General features: G+C 42.1%; 1 protein-coding gene across 2 annotated transcripts in view; it reads right to left on the bottom strand.

Annotated features, from left to right (window-relative positions):
* LOC125238256 (protein Skeletor, isoforms B/C) overlaps positions 1-19147 on the bottom strand; it is a 75062-nt gene that overhangs the window by 24885 nt on the left and 31030 nt on the right. For both annotated transcript variants that reach the window (XM_048145531.1, XM_048145532.1), the window contains exons 3-4: positions 14262-14371; positions 8495-8616 (exon numbers count right to left, since the gene is read on the bottom strand). In XM_048145531.1, the coding sequence (XP_048001488.1) occupies positions 8495-8616; positions 14262-14371 (232 nt within the window). The remainder of the gene's footprint in view (positions 1-8494; positions 8617-14261; positions 14372-19147) is intronic.

The following is a 19147-nucleotide window of genomic DNA, read 5'->3' as shown; positions in this document are numbered from 1 at the left end:
TTGAACGTTATGATTTAGGCTAAGTTTATTTTACTGTATAGGTACAATTTTGCATAATACTTGTATTTTATTAAAACAAAGAAATAAATGAATGAAATGAAATGAATGAATGAATAGTCTCCCATGTTTTGATTTTCATGAGTTTTTTAAGCAGATTCTATTATAGTCTGTGCGGAAAGAATAGAATTTTTACGACTAGTCTCTTCCCGTAGGGTAAACTCGCCTCATTCGGTGACGCGCCTAATTCGGTGAAACAACCAAAAGTCGTCTTTCCGAATAGTGCTTCAAAGCTTGTATCACCGAATTAGGCGTGTCATCGAATGAGGTGAGTTTACCCTACAGACTCTAATGTTTTCTTGTATTTTCTTACAGATTTATTTATTTTACAGCCGTGAATGGAATTTTGAAATATTTTCAACCATAAAATAATGTCCGTATCCATCGTACGAGTTCAACAAACGTATAAAATGCGGGTGGCGTGACGATTATTCCAACATGCGATGGTATCGATTTTTTAAACGTTACCGATCGGAGTGACAGTAGCTTTGATTTATTGAATCGTTCTACTATTAGTAACCTTTTAGGCTCCGCGCACACGGGCGACAAAGTTGCTCGGCAACTTTCGTATTTGTATGAAAAGTTGCGTCGCCTCGTGTGCGCACCTTCATACTAGCCCATAGACCGAGCGACGGAGACAAAACAGTTTTGTCGCCCGTGTGCGCGGAGTCTTAGAGTAACTACTTTCTACCACTCTATAGTCTGTGGTTCATTAACCTAATCGCGAAGGATTTAAACTGGGCCAATTGGCAATGGTGAAAATGAGCTGCTTTCATTCACATTTATGTTTTACTTAAGGTACAGTGGGGCAAATATCGACTGGGGGACAATTCTAACTGATCCATTTTTTCCACTATTACACTATGATGTTGAGTTCTACATGTATCCACTGAACACGCGCCTACCATGTATAATCGGTGGAAACTACTTAATAATGCAAATATTGTAAAACATGGAAAAAATGGACCTGTTACATTTGTCTCCCAGTCGAAATTTGCCCCACTGTACCTTACACGTTTTAATAAGCTACATACCTACGGACTTTAACATTAAATATAAAAATTTTACCTTCCAATAAAATTTGTATTATTTTGCCTGGTATATCCGAGGTCTTTATAGAGAGTACGTCGTAGACGTCGCATCGGACCGATAGATGGCGCCATCGTTCGTTGTAAGTCGCTCCGGCGTCTCACCGCCGCGATGTTGGTAGTCCCGTTTTTCCCCACCTGCAACACAAGGCCCCCCGCGCCCCGACTCGCCACCAGCCACCCTCATTGTTGAGGAGAAGTGCCGACGGTATATTAAGCCTACCAGGAAGGCATCACTCAGACCTCGGATATACCAGGCAAAATAATACAAATTTTATTGGAAGGTAAAATTTTTATATTATTTGTGCCGTTTGTATATCCGAGGTCTTTATAGAGACCTGTTTATTATCTCCTGGTGGCGAGTCAGCTGGCGCGCAAGCCTTTGGTAGCCCTATTGGCATAGCATAGAAGAATAAGTGAATCAGTTGAACCGATTTGACAGATGTATCAGTCGAAATAGCCTTCGATCCGCGAATATCTCGGTGCCAGAAACGCATAAAGAGATTTTCGTGATGACGTTTAGCTTTAGTCAGCGAATAGTTAGAGAAATGACATTATTATACATCGCAGATCAAAAAAAAAAAAAAAAAAGATGTAGGCGAGGCTGACTTGAACAAGATACAAAAACCTTAGATACACTATTATTATTAACAGACACGTTATTTTATCAGGTTATAAACCCAATTTCAGACACAAAGTGTGGAAATTAACTGTAAAAGTAGTGTAACTATCTGTACTGTAGCAGGGTAACGTAATTGATACTGCTTTTGTCAACCCTTCGTAAAAATTATCTAAATCAATATTAGCTTTGATATGACTATTTAAAGTCCAACGTCTTACGTCCATATCAAACACAGAAAAAGGTCATCACTCACGTGCCCAAGGGCTATTTGTTACAATACTGGTATTTTCGATCAGACTATTTCGCGTCAAGCGAGCGCGGTTGCAAGCGAGACTCCTGAACTCTGAACTCTTTTTAGTGAGGGCATTTGAGGATACCGATCGCTCGGTAAGACTAGCCTAGAAGATGAAAAGTACGAGCGCTGTCGATTGCTACTACACTGGACGGAGGTATCAGTCGATTTCTTTAAGTCAGTCATTGACTCTTAGGGTAATCCATTACCTAATCCAAAACCCGATGCGACGGATTTCTACTTCGTGCAATGAAGGTCGACAGAGTAGACTGAGAGGTGGAGACGTCAGTGTCGCATCGCTGGTGGTTGCTGAACACGTCGTGGTAGCAGGTCAAGGGGTGAATTTAACACCGCCACACATGCGCGCTTTAAGAGCGTAGGCGGAGCGTAATAATGGCGGTGCACCGCACTAACGCTGGCGTTGCGCCCAGTGGGCGCTAGCGGGAACGAACGAGCGCTGATAGCGAGCGTAACGCGCGCGGGACGCGAGCGGAATGCACGCGCATTCAGCGCGCTGATAGCGAAGCGGAATGCGCTTTATGTGTGGCGGAGGCTTAATACGTACCGTTGTACGGCGTAATGCAGGGCTCTCGCAGACGAAGAGGTACGATGACGGGCGAAGCAGAAGAAGGCGAGGTCACCGAAGGTCACTTACTTGGCTCCCAGGGGGTGCATACTGACCTCGTACGACAGTCTGTTGGAGTCAGCAGTTACTGTCGTAGTTACTCGTAACAGAAGAGATGTAGTCCTGCCATCGTACAGCATAACATAACATACAACTGAACTGTGCATAGCATATAGTGCTATGCGAACCTTAAGCCGGCTGCATGTCACTTCAGTCGCCAGCGCCACCGCCTGTTGAAGATTATTCTCCATCGGAAGAGCTTTACTTCGTACAATGTTCCGATTATTGAAGGTCTTATCGGGCTGCAGATGCAAGCAAAACAGGGGCGATTGGCCTACAGCTATCGGCAGCTGTACGAGGTAATGCTGGAAACTGCAGCGGTGCAACCTTCCTCTGTAGACCACGAAAGTTGTGAAATTTATGAAATCAGGTTCTACGATCGAATCAAGCACTATATTAATTGGGTATAGTCGAGCCAGATGATAAATACTGAAGTACTCCTGAGTTCCTGGCCCCTTTCGCTTTGAGCTGGAATCTGAAGTTCACTAAGGCGAAGCAGGTTTATTTTTCCCAATTTGTTTATTAGAGGCTCGGCGAATAAGTTAATCTCTCGAATGGACAGGGGGCGCCACAAGCCTCCGGGAAATCGTCGTGTACTTGGAACCCCCGCGGCCAGATTGCCGATCGGTTTTGGTGTCCGCCCGGTAAACAGACGCACGCTCAGGATGCAGGACGCTGGCTCGAATTCAGATCTGGACATTCTGAAAGGGATTTTTTTTTTTTTTAATTCCGCAAACCTTTACGATGTCTTTGACCTACATACACAATGAGCGATGTACAGGAATCACAGGGTCTTCTCGCGAGGCGCCTCTCCGATTAGATAGCTCGCGAACATCGTCAGGACACCCTCGCAGCAGTGCGGCTCCTCGTCCGGTTATTGACGTCTTACCTCGTTCAACTATGGGTCTCCAAACCACGTTAGGACGTAGCATCTTAAGAATTTATCTGTTCTCGCTTCGGCGACGGAGGAGTCCTTGGTCAAAATAGAGTGTAAATACAGTCGTACTTCACGGGAACTGGAAAGAGAAGAGTGGATACCATAGTGTACGGGATGTCAGCTGATAGCGGCGCCCGGCGTCACATTGGAGGGTAGTATCAGCCTGGTCAGCAACAGAGTCTGCAACGATACCGTAGCAGACGGAGCCTGGATAGTCGTGGTCGTGGCACCATTGTAGGGGAAGACAGTGTTCGCGGTGAGCGTGACATCTTAGGCGCGACGGGCGTTATCAGCGTGGCGGCTAGCAGCACCAAGGGCCCACATCAGCAATCTTACCAGCTTGTCACTGCAGCAGACGCTGTTATGTTCGGCGGTGAGATTGAGACGGCCGTCGTCAGCTCGAAAGGCGTCTCGATGCCCTGTCGCGTCACGCAGTATCGTGCTCGGTGGCCCTCTCGAGGTCGCCGCCGTCAGCGCGGGAGGCACCGGCGCCAGCGTGGCAGTCAGCTACATCGGTGAACAGCATCAACAGAGTTCGCGGCGTCGTCACGGCAAACGCGGCAGGAAAATTAGCGACGCCTTCGCGGCAGCCGCAGTATTGCGCTCGGTGGCGCGATGAAGGTCGCCGCGTCTGCAATCTTACCTCGTGCGATCGAGGCGACATCAAGGCGCCAGCATGAGCGTGTCGGCCGACGACACCGGTGGAAAACTTCAAGTAGCTTGCGGCGTTGTCACGGCAGACGCAGCAGAAGGATTGCGACGCCTGTGCAGCGGTTAACAGTATTACGCTCCGCATCACCACTGAGGCGCCAGCATAAGCGTGGCGGCCAGCAATACTGGTGGACAGCTTCGGCAGGGTCGCGTCTCGCGTTGTTGTCACGGCATATGAACGCTCTACATCACCATCGAGGCGCCAGCATAAGCGTGGCGGCCAGCGATACTGGTGGACAGCTTCAGCAGGATCGCGGCGTTGTCACGGCAGATGAGCTCGCTGCATCACCATCGAGGCGCCAGCATAAGCGTGGCGGCCAGCGATACTGGTGGACAGCTACAGCAGGTGGACAGTCAGCAGGATCGCGGCGTTGTCACGGCAGACGAACGCTCTGCATCACCATCGAGGCGCCAGCATAAGCGTGGCGGCCAGCGATATTGGTGGACAGCTTCAGCAGGCTCGCGGCGTTGTCAAGGCAGACGCACGCTCTGCATCACCATCGAGGCGCCAGCATAAGCGTGGCGGCCAGCGATACTGGTGGACAGCTTCAGCAGGATCGCGGCGTTGTCACGGCAGACGAACGCTCTGCATCACCATCGAGGCGCCAGCATAAGCGTGGCGGCCAGCGATACTGGTGGACAGCTTCAGCAGGATCGCGGCGTTGTCACGGCAGACGAACGCTCTGCATCACCATCGAGGCGCCAGCATAAGCGTGGCGGCCAGCGATACTGGTGGACAGCTTCAGCAGGATCGCGGCGTTGTCACGGCAGACGAACGCTCTGCATCACCATCGAGGCGCCAGCATAAGCGTGGCGGCCAGCGATACTGGTGGACAGCTTCAGCAGGATCGCGGCGTTGTCACGGCAGACGAACGCTCTGCATCACCATCGAGGCGCCAGCATAAGCGTGGCGGCCAGCGATACTGGTGGACAGCTTCAGCAGGATCGCGGCGTTGTCACGGCAGACGAACGCTCTGCATCACCATCGAGGCGCCAGCATAAGCGTGGCGGCCAGCGATACTGGTGGACAGCTTCAGCAGGATCGCGGCGTTGTCACGGCAGACGAACGCTCTGCATCACCATCGAGGCGCCAGCATAAGCGTGGCGGCCAGCGATATTGGTGGACAGCTTCAGCAGGCTCGCGGCGTTGTGGCGGGGGCAGAAGGTGGCCGCGCTGGTAGCCTGCGTATTGACGACTGATCACTAACGGCACGGCGCTCGCGTCGGGGCAGCAGCAGACATACTTACAGCGTCGCACGCGGCGCCTATGCGGCGGCCACAACGTTGTTCGGCGGCACCGCAGAGATGGCCATCGTTAACGAGGAGGCAACTTCTACGCAACCTCGGCGGCGCCGACGCGGCGGACAACACTGCCGCGGTCAGCGGCGCTATCGCAGCGCTACAGTAAGTTTCGGCGCCGACACGTGGCTTGGGGCCTCCGCACCGAATCGGAAACCGAACATATTCTTTCTAAAATAATATGAATCTGCTCACCCATTCGTCGGAGAAATTCAAACCTCCTTGGAGCACGGTATTCCTCCACCGCGCCCTCCGCCGCCGCCGCCGCCGCAGCCCGCAGGTCGCGCAGCACGCGGTCGCGAAGCACGTGGTCCCCGGAGCACGTGGTCCCCGGCGGAGCAACTTACCTACGTTACCGCTTATATTCTCGCGCGAAACTTTTAATACGCGGATAACACTTCCTACTTTAGTCTCGGAAATGCGAATAGTTTAAAAAGAAAACTGATTAACGGTAACGATTTTTGCAGCATGGAACTTTCTTACAAAAAAAGTGGGTAGAATCATAAAGCACCGCTCGTTCATTTCTATAGTGAGAACCCCGAAAGACGAATAATGATCGCTAGCGAGGCATAATATATCTCATTATTCAAGACGAACGAGCGCAAATTAAAAGGGAAGAAAGAATTGACGGATGAAATTGAAAAATTTCATAATTCCGAAACGTTATAAGCCACTTTTTAAATAAAAACACGAATAACTCTGGTTTGACCAGAAATAACAAGGAAATAGAAACTAAAAGATTAATTTCGAGACACCATGCTGTAAAAATGTTCGAACGGAATACGCGACAACCGGTCACTTCGGCGTTCGACGAAACAATGAGGGTGGCTGGTGGCGAGTCGGGGCGCGGGGGGCCTTGTGTTGCAGGTGGGGAAAAACGGGACTACCAACATCGCGGCGGTGAGACGCCGGAGCGACTTACAACGAACGATGGCGCCATCTATCGGTCCGATGCGACGTCTACGACGTACTCTCTATAAAGACCTCGGATATACAAACGGCACAAATAATATGTTCTTCCTAAATATGACAAAGCTACAGTCTGACCAAAAAGAGTACAAATTAAAAACCGGCCAAGAGCGTGTCGGGCCACGCTCAGTGTAGGGTTCCGTAGTTTTCCGTATTTTTCTCAAAAACTACTAAACCTATCAAGTTCAAAACAATTTTCCTAGAAAGTCTTTATAAAGTTCTACTTTTGTGATTTTTTTCATATTTTTTAAACATATGGTTCAAAAGTTAGAGGGGGGGGCCCACTTTTTTTTCCTTTAGGAGCGATTATTTCCGAAAATATAAATATTATCAAAAAACGATCTTAGCAAACCCTTATTCATTTTTAAATACCTATCCAACAATATATCACACGTTAGGGTTGGAATGAAAAAAAAATTCAGCCCCCACTTTACATGTAGGGGGTACCCTAATAAAACATTTTTTTCCATTTTTTATTTTTGCACTTTGTCGGCGTGATTCATATACATATTGGTACCAAATTTCAGCTTTCTAGTGCTAACGGTTACTGAGATTATCCGCGGACGGACGGACGGACGGACGGACGGACAGACAGACATGGCGAAACTATAAGGGTTCCTAGTTGACTACGGAACCCTAAAAAAGTGGCAACATTGTAGTGTCATCCCTTTCAAATCATTATGTGTCAGAAAACGGGACGACACTACGATATTGCCACTTTTTAACTTCTACTCTCTATGGTCAGACTGTACTTAATTAAGTATTTACTTATGTACGTTATGTGTGACAAAAAATGTATAAATTACTCTGGTGGAAAAAATACCAGAAAATTGATTGTGAATTGCGATTTTTAAAGGACTGGACGTATAAAACCAAATTACCCGAGACAAACCGTAGACCTACGTAAAGGCGTCGGTCAATCTGTGTAAGAATGTCCTAAGAATGTCCTATAATAAGTGTCCTCACAGATGTCATATATACCATAGATCAAGCAAACCTATCTACTTAGCGTGTCAAATGAACTCAGTGAAATCCACTGAGTTGTCCGTCTTTAATCGCAGCTTGCAGCTTTCGGGCGTCAATTTTTATAAGTTGAAGTCAATCAAAACATAAAAAATGCCTCGTTACGTGATATTCAATTGCAACAACACAAAAATTATGAACAATCAAGAGCCTGAGACATATTTAAAATTACAGGGTGGCTAGCCGAATGGCACAATCGCTCACGAAACGCTCACGAAACGAAGCGCTAGTAGATATCTATCTCTATCGCGCTTGCGTATTGGCGCGACAGAGCCAGCGGCGTATCGCTTTCGTTTGGCGTCGGAGAAATGCCATTCGGCTACGGGGCCAGGCAAGAAACAACTTCAGTACAAAATTTGACACGCTCGGCCCCTATACAAATAGATGAACTTGTTTCTTCTATATAAATAAAGTTCTGTGAGTGTCCTATAGTCTAGGTAGGCAATAATTATAGTCGTTAACTATTTAGTTTACCTGGTAATACCTATGGTCTTCACTATGGGGAGTAGGCAGGGACTCGCTTGATAGTATACTTTTATGGACTGACTAGCTTTTGCCCGCGGCTTCGCTCGCGTTAGAAAGAGACAAAAAGTAGCCTATGTCACTCTCCATCCGTTCAACTATCTCCACTTAAAAAATCACGTCAATTCGTCGCTCCGTTTTGCCGTGAAAGACGGACAAACAAACAGACACACACACTTTCTCATTTTTATAATATTAGTATGGATGAATTTGATTTGTTAACTTCAAGATGACGTATGAGCCGCTAGTGATATTAGCATTATTTTATAGGAAATAAAACAGTACTTACCTAGTAGTATAGTCTTCAGGATAAGGTATGGGCACGCCCTCTGGTGACGGTTGTGGTGTGTCACCAACCCAAAAGTACGCGTCAGGACCGGTGCCATCATACGCGAAGCCGCGTACAAATACCTGATTAAAGAAATAATAAAATCAGTTCATGTCAAGTTTAACAAAATATGTTTATAAGTGAAATGAAATTCCTCAACTCGTCTATATAAACTGATATAATTTAAATCTCCACAGATTCAGGTTACAAATATTAACAGTCAATAACTATTTTTCCTTGTTAACCCCTATGTGCCCAACACTTATATTTTTTCCCTATTTTTTGAGGTGACGACCTCATTCTCCTACTTATTTTAATGAGTTTAACGTGTTTTAAGCAGTGGGTCGAAAACGACCCTATGGGCATATATGGGTTAAGCATGTTTTTGCTAATCTCTCAACACGAACCGCCGTCAACAGCCTCACCTCTTCCCGTCAATCGCAATTCCTAACTTTTTTTAACCGTTCGCATCACAGTCACTCAACCAAAACCTCCAGGACCACCAAGTTGAATTCCTAAAATGTTGGATTTGCAAAAAGTTGAATTTGCAGAATGTTGAATGTTAAAATGTTGAATTTGCATTATGTTGAGTTCTTTTTATGTCCAAATTGCATAAAGTTGAATTTGCAGCTTGTTGAATCCTAAAATGTTGAATTTGCAGAAAGTTGACTTTGCGGTATGGTGAACCCTAAAATGTTGAATTTCCATAAGATTAAATTTGCAGTAGGTACCTACAGGGTGTAGCAAAGGTCCCGAGTGATACTTTAACAGCTGATAGGGTTACTAATGACCCTAAGTGTGATACAAGTGAAAAAAATTCGTAGTTCGAAAAAAATGAGTTTCGATTTTTTCCGCTTAAATAGCAATCAGGGTATTGGTCTTGTCGGCTGTTGAAGTAAGGTGCATTGGGGTAATTTCGAACGTCGTCTAATTTTGAAAGTCACATAAAAATCACCATTATTTCCATCATATCAAGATTCCCCTTTCGAAATTACCCGAGCATTTCTGTATGTCGAAATTATCTCAAAGCACCCTATTGACTTTTGTTACATGCTATATAGTTTCAGGGCATATTTAAGTTCCAAGACTCCACTGATGAGCCTTTTCGAAGCATAATGCCTTAAAATTTAGTTCCCCGTTACAGCAATGGGTTAAATACAGTCTGAAGACTGAAATTCATGACCATCAAAGGTACATTTTTTTCTCCTATTAGGACCAAAAAGCTAGCGATTCTGAGTAGAAATCATATTAAAAAATACCCATGTTAAAAAAAGATTCCAGGAATATAAACTTGAGTTCCTAGAATGTTGAAATCCCAAAATTTTTAAAGTATACATTTTGAGAATTCAACTTTTTGATATTTCAACGATTTCTTATTCTCATAAGAGAATTCAACATTTTGCGAAACTGAAAAAAATCAACATTCTGGGAAAGTCAACGTTTCGGGATTTCAACATTTTAGGAATTCAACCTGGTGGTCCGGGAGGAACCAAAAGGTTGCGATGGCGGTATCTTAAGGAAACTAAATATATAATTATTTATTCTAAAAATCAGCAACAATTTAATTTTTGGTACAAGTTTTTAACGTTAAATGTACTTTTTTCCACAGAAACCACCAAGAACACGAAGAATCTTTAAAACCTCAAGCACAATCAAATGATCCAAAGTGAATCTTGGCCTGAGCGAGCACCACCAGACCTGTCCCGATTTTTTGATACATATTTTTGCATTTTACTGTATACATGTGTGTACAAAGTTTGTAACGTAGTATATTTTCTTGGTCGTAATTAATATTTTTTTATAAATCTAAAATCGAAATTTCTTTAATTTTATTTTGTTTCAAATCCTGTCTTAGTGCAAAAATACTTGCATCCACGCATGTATGCACTTTTCTGCATAATCTGTGCACGGGTTGCCAGATAGCTAAAAATAACGCGTAGTATGAGATTTTTTAATTGTTACTCCAGTACATTTTGATAAATTAAATTAATATAATTATATAGAAATAATGCAGAAAATTATCTTAAATACATAACAAAATACTATTATATTAATACTCTAAATAAGAGGCCTGTCTGGAGTGACAATCTTGCTATGTACATCATAGTAAATCTTTCATGACTCTGATGGAGTCTCAAATAAATATAATATATTAATTCGATATATTATGTCTTCCTGGGTTTGTCACCCTATGTCCTTGATTGCTCCATATGCAAATAGGTTAATGATCTTGGGTGGTCCATTTCCTTTTTTGACCCTTCTGGGTGCACACGCACTTTCTCCACAAGACCATACCGCATGGTGGTCAAAACGGTGGAAGCAGAAGGCCTGCAAAAAATCCTCAGATTGAGTAAGTATCTGAATTGTTCTGATCAACTCCATAATGGCGTGAAACGTTGTGGGTTTGTTCCTAACCATGTGCTTGGTTATTCACAGGGATGATCTGTCTTCTGCTGTGGGATTGGGAGCGCTCCGCTAGGAAATTTCTTTGACCTTCAGCGGTGAGCTAATAAATCAGATTGTCTTCATTTTGTCATGCTGGTCTTGAGAGCATTAGACTAATGTATTTTTATGTCGCTTTCAGGAGCCGGGATATTTATAGATATATATATTATTAACTCTGGAAATCCTTGTGACCGGCGCAAGTTCTGAGTCCTGTTTGCTGGAAGATGGCCTGCCTCTGCCGCATTTGTCTCGGTGTCCACGTGGCACGCGTTCCGGGTTGAAAAGTCTCCGCAGTGCAGCCAACATTCCCCGGGAGGTCCCGTGCCACCTTCCACAGCTTTCCCGAAGGTTCACCATCTGAGAGGTCGGTCCAATTTATCCTTCTAATGGTCAGGGCAACTGCGTCAGCTGAAATTTAGTTAGATTAAATTCATAGAGTCAGTAATTAAGAGCAAGCAAATATTTTTGAGAACTGGTACCTAGGTATTTTAATAGTATAATTTCTAGTAAAGATAACAATAAGGTATCTGTACACTATTCCGGGATAGTAAAATGTGGTACATTATTCCGGGATACTTTGGTTTTTGTCGCAAAATAAGGAAACTATCAGTAAAATCTTAAGTTAATGCAGTATTTAATTAACTATAGATCAAATAGAACCGAAAAAGTCGATTTTCGGATATTTATATTATCTTTTGAAGCCGTGAGGTACCTCCAAACGCGTCAGTCGCAACCACGCAGTGGTTTCTATGGGCGTGTTTGACGGTGAGCTTAACGCGGCAGCGGAACTTCGTAAGGGTTTGCTGTGATGATGGTAAGTTTATTGATATTAAATTTGTATCATAATTATCTTATAGTTATTAAAAGACATTTATATCATCTTTTCAAGTTAATTTAAAACATAATTTTATTAAAATACCCGCTCCCGGAATAATGTACACCATTTTGACGAGGTGTACATAATTGCGGGAGTATCACGGAATAACGGAAACACAGTCCGTAATGTTTTTGTGTCCTATTACTATTTGCGGTTAAGTATATTTATATATTTAATGTAAATACATTAAGTAAAGATTACAGATTATAGTGACATAATTACGGTACATATATTTTTTAGATTTTAATCTGATAATTGAATACGAAATGTATACTCATTGAGTAATACGTGCGAAATATTGGACTGTGGCATCAACATTAAATTTGTTTAATTTCATAAAATTAAAGCAAAAGGTTTATTTATTTCAATGTTTTGAGTATAATTGTTATATAATCTTCCAATATACTAAGAAAAAAATCTTGTTTATCTTTTAATATAGCCTTTTTTTGACTGCCGTAATTAAGTACACGACTTTATATGAGTGTATCTTATTCCGGTATACTTATATAAAGTATATTAAAATATATAAACTCATAAAATAAGGTACAGAGACCCGGATATTATGTTTTTAAACTTCCTTAGTTAGCTAAAAAGCTTTATACCGCATATTGGTTTGTCCGTCAGTCAGTCTGTCTGTCTACGATTTAGCTCAATCATCATTAGTACTAGAAAGCTAAAATTTACATGAGGACAATACATAATAGGATAGACATATATAAATATAAAATAGTACCTATTTACACCGATTTCATCAAACATGGCTAAGAAGATAATACTAACATACTTATCTAACACAGCAAAAGGGAGTGTACAAGTTTCTAATAGGGTGGCAACGCGCATGTGACACTTTTTGAGTTGCAGGCGTCCATAGGTTACGGTGACCGCTTTCCATCAGGCGGATCGTGTGCTTGTTTGCCACCGACGTAGTATAAAAAAAAAACACTCGATTAATTCAGCTCTTTCAAACGAAAAAAACTAATCAAAATCGGTTCATCCATTCGAAAGCGATGCCTTAGACAGACAGACAGTGAAACTTATAACACCCTGTCGTTATATCATATAATCGTTATACCGTAAAATATCATATTTCCCTTCCCATTCCAGCCCACCAAAATATTGCCAATTATAAAAAATACACTCTGTATAAACATTTATCAAAACGATATGTGCATTATATATTTATGTAAACAATATTTTTAATTCGTTTCTTTACATTATGCTTCAACAAAGTGGACTTTAAAGATATCCCGTAATAATGTACAACGACTCCCGGAATTAAAGCCATACCAAAATTGTATCCCGGAATAATGGGCAAACTAAGGGTTTAGTAAAACAACGGTAATTTCTATAAATTAGAAGTTACGATGCAAAATAGTGTCTTAAATCGATCGTAGAAGACTTATCCTCAAAATAAAATAGTTAACACGACTAGAAACTTCGCATTTTTGTTTCAATCCTCACTTAAAGTAGGAAACGTCTTAAGTTCCCGTAATATGGTACAGTTACCTTATCAGTGGCGAAAAATAATATGGAGCGACAAATCCAAATTTGAGGTCATAGTTGGCGATGAACGAAGTAAAGTCATTCAAGATAAAGGAGATGCATTTCACAAAGACTGTCTTGAACGCAAGGTGTAGTTTCCAGCATCTTTAAATGATTTAGGGCTGTATGTCGGCACAGGGTGTGGGATGTCTGCAATTTATAGATGGAACCGTCAATGCAGAGAAATACAAAAGCATCTTGGAATAGAGTTCACTACCGTCTATAAGAAAGTTCAAGTATATAAATGGATTTACTTTTCAACGAGATGGTGCCTTATGTCATACTGGCAAGACAACGATGGAGTGGCTGAAACAAAAACAAATTCCTACCATATCATGGCCATCCAGCAATCCAGACTTGTCTCCCATAAAAACTTTGTAGTGGTAAATGAAGAAAAAGTTGCGAAAAGATCCTTCTAAATCCAAAGCTGATTTTAAGGAGAAACTTGTGGGTGTCTGGAATGGAATAACCCCTGAGGAGTATAGACAGTTGGTAGATACAATGCCGCTCAGAATTAAGGCCGTTTTAGATGCAAAAGGTGACGCCACCAAGTGGTAGTTGTTCTTTTCTGCATCGGCTACGCTGAAGACGAACATTTTTGCGAGTGTTACATTTGGTGAAATTATGTTTTTTTGTTTACTAGTGAGGAAAATTGTTAATTTATGTTTTGAATAAATAAAATATGCATTATAAGCTCTCTTGTTTTTATGTTACATGTTCTACTAATCATCTAATTCATCCTGAATTTTGAGGTCGAAGTTAGGACATAATATTTTTTTCATACTAGACGATATCATTTGCATTGGGGCTCGTATTCAGGTAAATATTTTTCTAAAAGATAAAAGATATAATGATTGAACTAACCGTGTTTTCATCGACTGCGTACACTTGCCCGCGTATGCCGTGCGCGTACTGGTTCAGCCTGCCGATGGGCCGACCGTAGTATGGCTCCGCTTTCCTCGTTAACGCTGGTGCTGCAATAAAAGTACATTTTAAAATTAGTTAATCATCAAATCGCTTACTTTTCTATCAAACTATTTAATTTAATTAAAAACATGTATATATCTGTCCTAATTTGGTGACCGTTTTTAAAATAGATGTTTATCCTACCGACTGTGCCAGATAAATATAAACTTAATTAATCTCACAGGGTGCTACTTGTGGTAATTATTGATTTAATAGGAGGTAGGGCATAGCGAATGATATTCCGCTTTGTGTGGTAGGGCACAGCACAGCGGATATCGTCTCGCTCGAATCTAGAGCAAAGCCCAACTGGGGTAGTACCTCCGCCTTACAGAAGACTGCAGCCAAATAGCACTAGACCCTACTCATAGTGTTGTGTTCCTGTCGGTGAGTAAGGCTGCCAGAGCTCAACGAGGGTGCGGTGTGCTGATGACGGGAGGTCTTACGGAACTAACTTGTTCCGTTTATTGTCCTTTGAGTCGTCGGCAACCCGAACCCTCCTTAGAACTTGTACACTCCTTTTTGCTGTGTACTTAACACAGCAAAAGGGAATGTACACGTTTCTAATGGGGTGGCAACGCGCATGTGACACTGTTTGAGTTGCAGGCCTCCATAGGTTACGGTGACCGCTTTACATCAGGCGGGCCGTATACTTGTTTGCCACCGACGTAGTATAAAAAAAAAAAAAAAAAATAATGTGTATGTAAATGACCTTAAATTTCACGTCTTGATTAATATGAGACTCAATGATTGTTGGCACATTTTTTTTATACGTCACAAATTAGATGTATGTATATTTTAAACAGCATCGCTAAACTATCGAGGTTTGTGTCGATACTCTACATATGGTGTTTTTCCCGCACTAAATTACAAATTAGTACATATTCTTGTCAGGTCGAACTTCAAAAGGCTATATGTACTGAAAATCTTCGTAGGATACACACGCAAAGAGGGATAATGTACTATTTTCGTAGTGTTTGACCAAGCAATCTATGACGATAATAACCTGACCTGTGACCCGTAATACGTTATTACCAATAAATGATGGTTATGTCTACGACAAAAATGACGACCGGTCTGGCTCAGTCAGTAGTGACCCTGCCTGCTAAGCCGCGGTCCTGGGTTCGAATCCCGGTAAGGGCATTTATTTGTGTGATGAGCACAGATATTTGTTCCTGAGTCATGGATGTTTTCTATGTATATAAGTATGTATTTATCTATTTAAGTATGTATATCGTCGCTTAGCACCCATAGTACAAGCTTTGCTTAGTTTGGGGCTAAGTTGATCTGTGTAAGGTGTCCCCAATAGTTATTTATTTATTTATTTATGTCTATGTCTAATATGTTGAATACAATAAATGTTTTAATTAGTTTAAGACTTCGATTCGTGTAATTTGCCCTTTAAATTTTATTTCGTTCCCAACCAAAAATATCTAAAATATCCTCCAGCTAAACTGAATTTAAATATTCTACATCGTAGCGTTCTATCCTTGACGTAAATTCAATCAATTCTCTTCAGCTGTCAATGAAATTAATGAAAGTTCGAAATAGTTCCGTAGTTTGAAACTCGGGTGAACACAGACGTGCAGATCACTATTTAATACACGCGGCATTGAATTAAATTTAATTGTTAGACATAGAGTCTGTTCGGAATGAGAAGAGTCGTGAAATGTATAGGGTCCATAGTACATTCCACGACTCTTTTCTTTTCGAACAGACTCTAATAGTGTATATACATATATAACATATATTTGCGACTCATTATACTATACGGAATAAGGTGGAATAAGTAATAAATAGCGTTGTACGCACCTATATGTAATTATGTACGTAGCAGTGGCGATACTAGAGAATTTTAGGGAACCCGTTGGGAATCGAGTTGTATCGACGCTCCGCCACTGGTAGGTATTTACATCGCTGGGTAAAAGGTGCATGTTTTCTCGTAAATTCATTTACAAGGAACTGTTATGAACATAAAGTCATCATCATCCCCCTTGCGTTATCCCGGCATTTGCCACGGCTCATGGGAACCTGGGGTCCGCTTTGACAACTAATCCCAAGATTTGGCGTAGGCACTAGTTTTACGAAAGCGACTGCCATCTGACCTTCCAACCCGAAGGGTAACTAGGCCTTATTGGAATTAGTCCGGTTTCCTCACGATGTTTTCCTTCAGCGAATCGCGACTGGCAAATATCAAATGACATTTCGCACATAAGTTCAGAAAAACTCATTGATACGAGCCGGGTTCGAACCCGCGACCTCCGGATCGAAAGTCGCACGCTCTTACCGCTAGGCCACCAGCGCTTATGTTGAATATAAAGTATCGAAAAGTAATATCAAAGAGGATCGAGTATTAAAGAGAGTTACTGTCAAAGTAAAATGTGTAATCACAGTGCATAGACTGCCATCTCTCGACACAGGCTTAAAACTTTTGAACCTCAGTTTTGACAATTTGGCAATATTAATATTTGCCATTTTAAAACATATCAAGCTAAGAATATGCTTAGCTTGATATGTTTTAAAATGTCAAATATTAATATTAGCGCCATCTAGCCGAGCGTACCCCAAAGGTGTATCGCCATCTAGCTCACCGTACCTTTTTCTGTATGGTTTTGGGGTACGTTTTATTCTTAGACTTTATCTGTCTATACGAAGTTATATAGGTCTTTGGTAATATTGAATCAGAAACAATGCGAGTTGCAGCCTTGTTTGCAGTCATATGACCGATCGGTTCATAGTCTAGATATTAACTGAAGGTCTTTCAGGTTTTAAATGTAGGACATTGAGTTATTAAGTACTCGCTTTTGCCCGCGGCTTCGCTCGCTTTAGAAAGAGACAAAAAGTCACTTATGTCACTCTTCATCCTTTCAACTATCTCCACTTAAAAAATCATGACATTTCGTCGCTCCGTTTTGCCGTGAAAGACGGAAAAACAAACAGACACACACACTTTCCCATTTCCCATTCAGAAGCGAACCCCAGGCTCCCATGAGCCGTGGCAAATGCCGAGATAACGCAAGGAGGATGATTATGTACACTAGTTATCAAGCCGATAAAGTTCGTTTGTCTTTTAATGTACTATTAACCTCGTCGCTTAAATAGACTGAGAACGGGTCACGGTCGCTGCAATTACTGTCTGCACAAATGGGGGTGGAAAGACTCTGGAATGTGCGAGTGTGGCGAAGAAGTCCAAACTATGGAGCATATAATCCAGCGATGCCCTCTGAACTCATACTCCGGACCACCAGAAGATCTGCTGCGCCTAACACCCGACGCAATTGCGTGGCTGAGCTCACTGAATGTTGACATTTAGTTTAAATTGTATTTTAATGTGTATTCTCTGACATTCATATAACTGCCTGTTTTTTGTGTATGCCATACGATTAAATAAATAAATTAATCTCCCCTAAAAGTTATCAAAAATTACCTCACTTTACAACCAGAATCTTACTACAAAGTCAGAAAACAATAAATATCATACAAATCGTCCCCATATCGAATCATAACCATCCCAAATCCCAAGGGACCAAGTAGAAACTTTCTGTACAGGATACGTAATAGCCATAGCCACATGCACAAACACTTACGATAATATCATTATCTCTGTCGCTCTGCCGTATTGGCGCGACAGAGTCAGACTGCGTTTGGATCGGCGTCTAGCGCCAGCTATTGTTATTTCGGCTAGGCCCGCTGAACACTTCCATTGACAATTTTACCTACCTCTTTATCATCCTTATGGCGACTACATAAAGTATAATCAAAGTCAACCGTATACATAGTACCACAGGGCCTACCACGTACACCAAAGTCCTCATAATTTTCTCTGTAAAGAAGCGCCCGCGGTTTGAGAAATTAAGCTTTCGCAGTAGGCCTGTTACGACAGAATTCGTTGATCTATTCAAAGCTTTAAAACTAAGATATAAGAGCGAGGTAAAGTCAGAGTGTTTCTCGACCCTCCCCATCCCTTAACAGCTCGTTATTTATCTAATATCCTAAGCGGGGGTGTTTTGACTGACGACTTCATAATATGCATAAAAGAGGGGCGATTACGGATATACAGTTATCTGGGAGGGTGCAGAATTGCAGATAGATATTTTAAGATGCAAATTTTTCTACTAAGCATATTTTTAGTTGGTATCTAGTTAAGACTAGAGTAATTTCTACAGAATTATTTCTAAGTGGCTACCTATTTAATAATAACGCGCCAAGCGTCATCAGCGCGATACCTGGGATAGTACCTAAATAAAACTAGTATTTTAAGGGCCGGTAACGCACCTCCAACCCTTATGGTGTCCATGAGCTGCAGTGATAGCTTACCATCAGGCGACTTATCTGTTCGTTACTTTTTGATGAGGCCTATCACGAAATTATAAATTTATTTATCTACTTATTTATGTAAATGTTAAAACAATAGAAATATCAAGAATAATTGTGAAAATTTCCACCCATCGTTACTCGTACGATGGCAGTAACATCCTTTAACGCGCCGTAATATCGTAAGCGGTAGGGGAGGGTTGATTGACAGACCCTCCCTTGAGACAGGGGAGCAGGCTATAGGTTTTTAAAGGTTGTGCAAGGTCATATATCTGTGATATTAATGTGGGAACATGTTAGGCAGATATCGTTAGATTATGAAAGATATTTAGTTATTTAGTACATACATACATACAATCACGCCTGTATCCCATAAAGGGGTAGGCAGAGCACATGAAACTACTAAAGCTTCAGGGCCACTCTAGGCAAATAAGGGGTTAAAAGAAAACGAAACTATGGCATTGCGGTGACAG

Source organism: Leguminivora glycinivorella, chromosome 23 (genome assembly GCF_023078275.1).
Source record: "Leguminivora glycinivorella isolate SPB_JAAS2020 chromosome 23, LegGlyc_1.1, whole genome shotgun sequence".
Classification (NCBI taxonomy): domain Eukaryota; kingdom Metazoa; phylum Arthropoda; class Insecta; order Lepidoptera; family Tortricidae; genus Leguminivora; species Leguminivora glycinivorella.
Note: the sequence above shows the minus strand (reverse complement) of the source record. Positions and strands in the feature narration are given on the sequence as shown.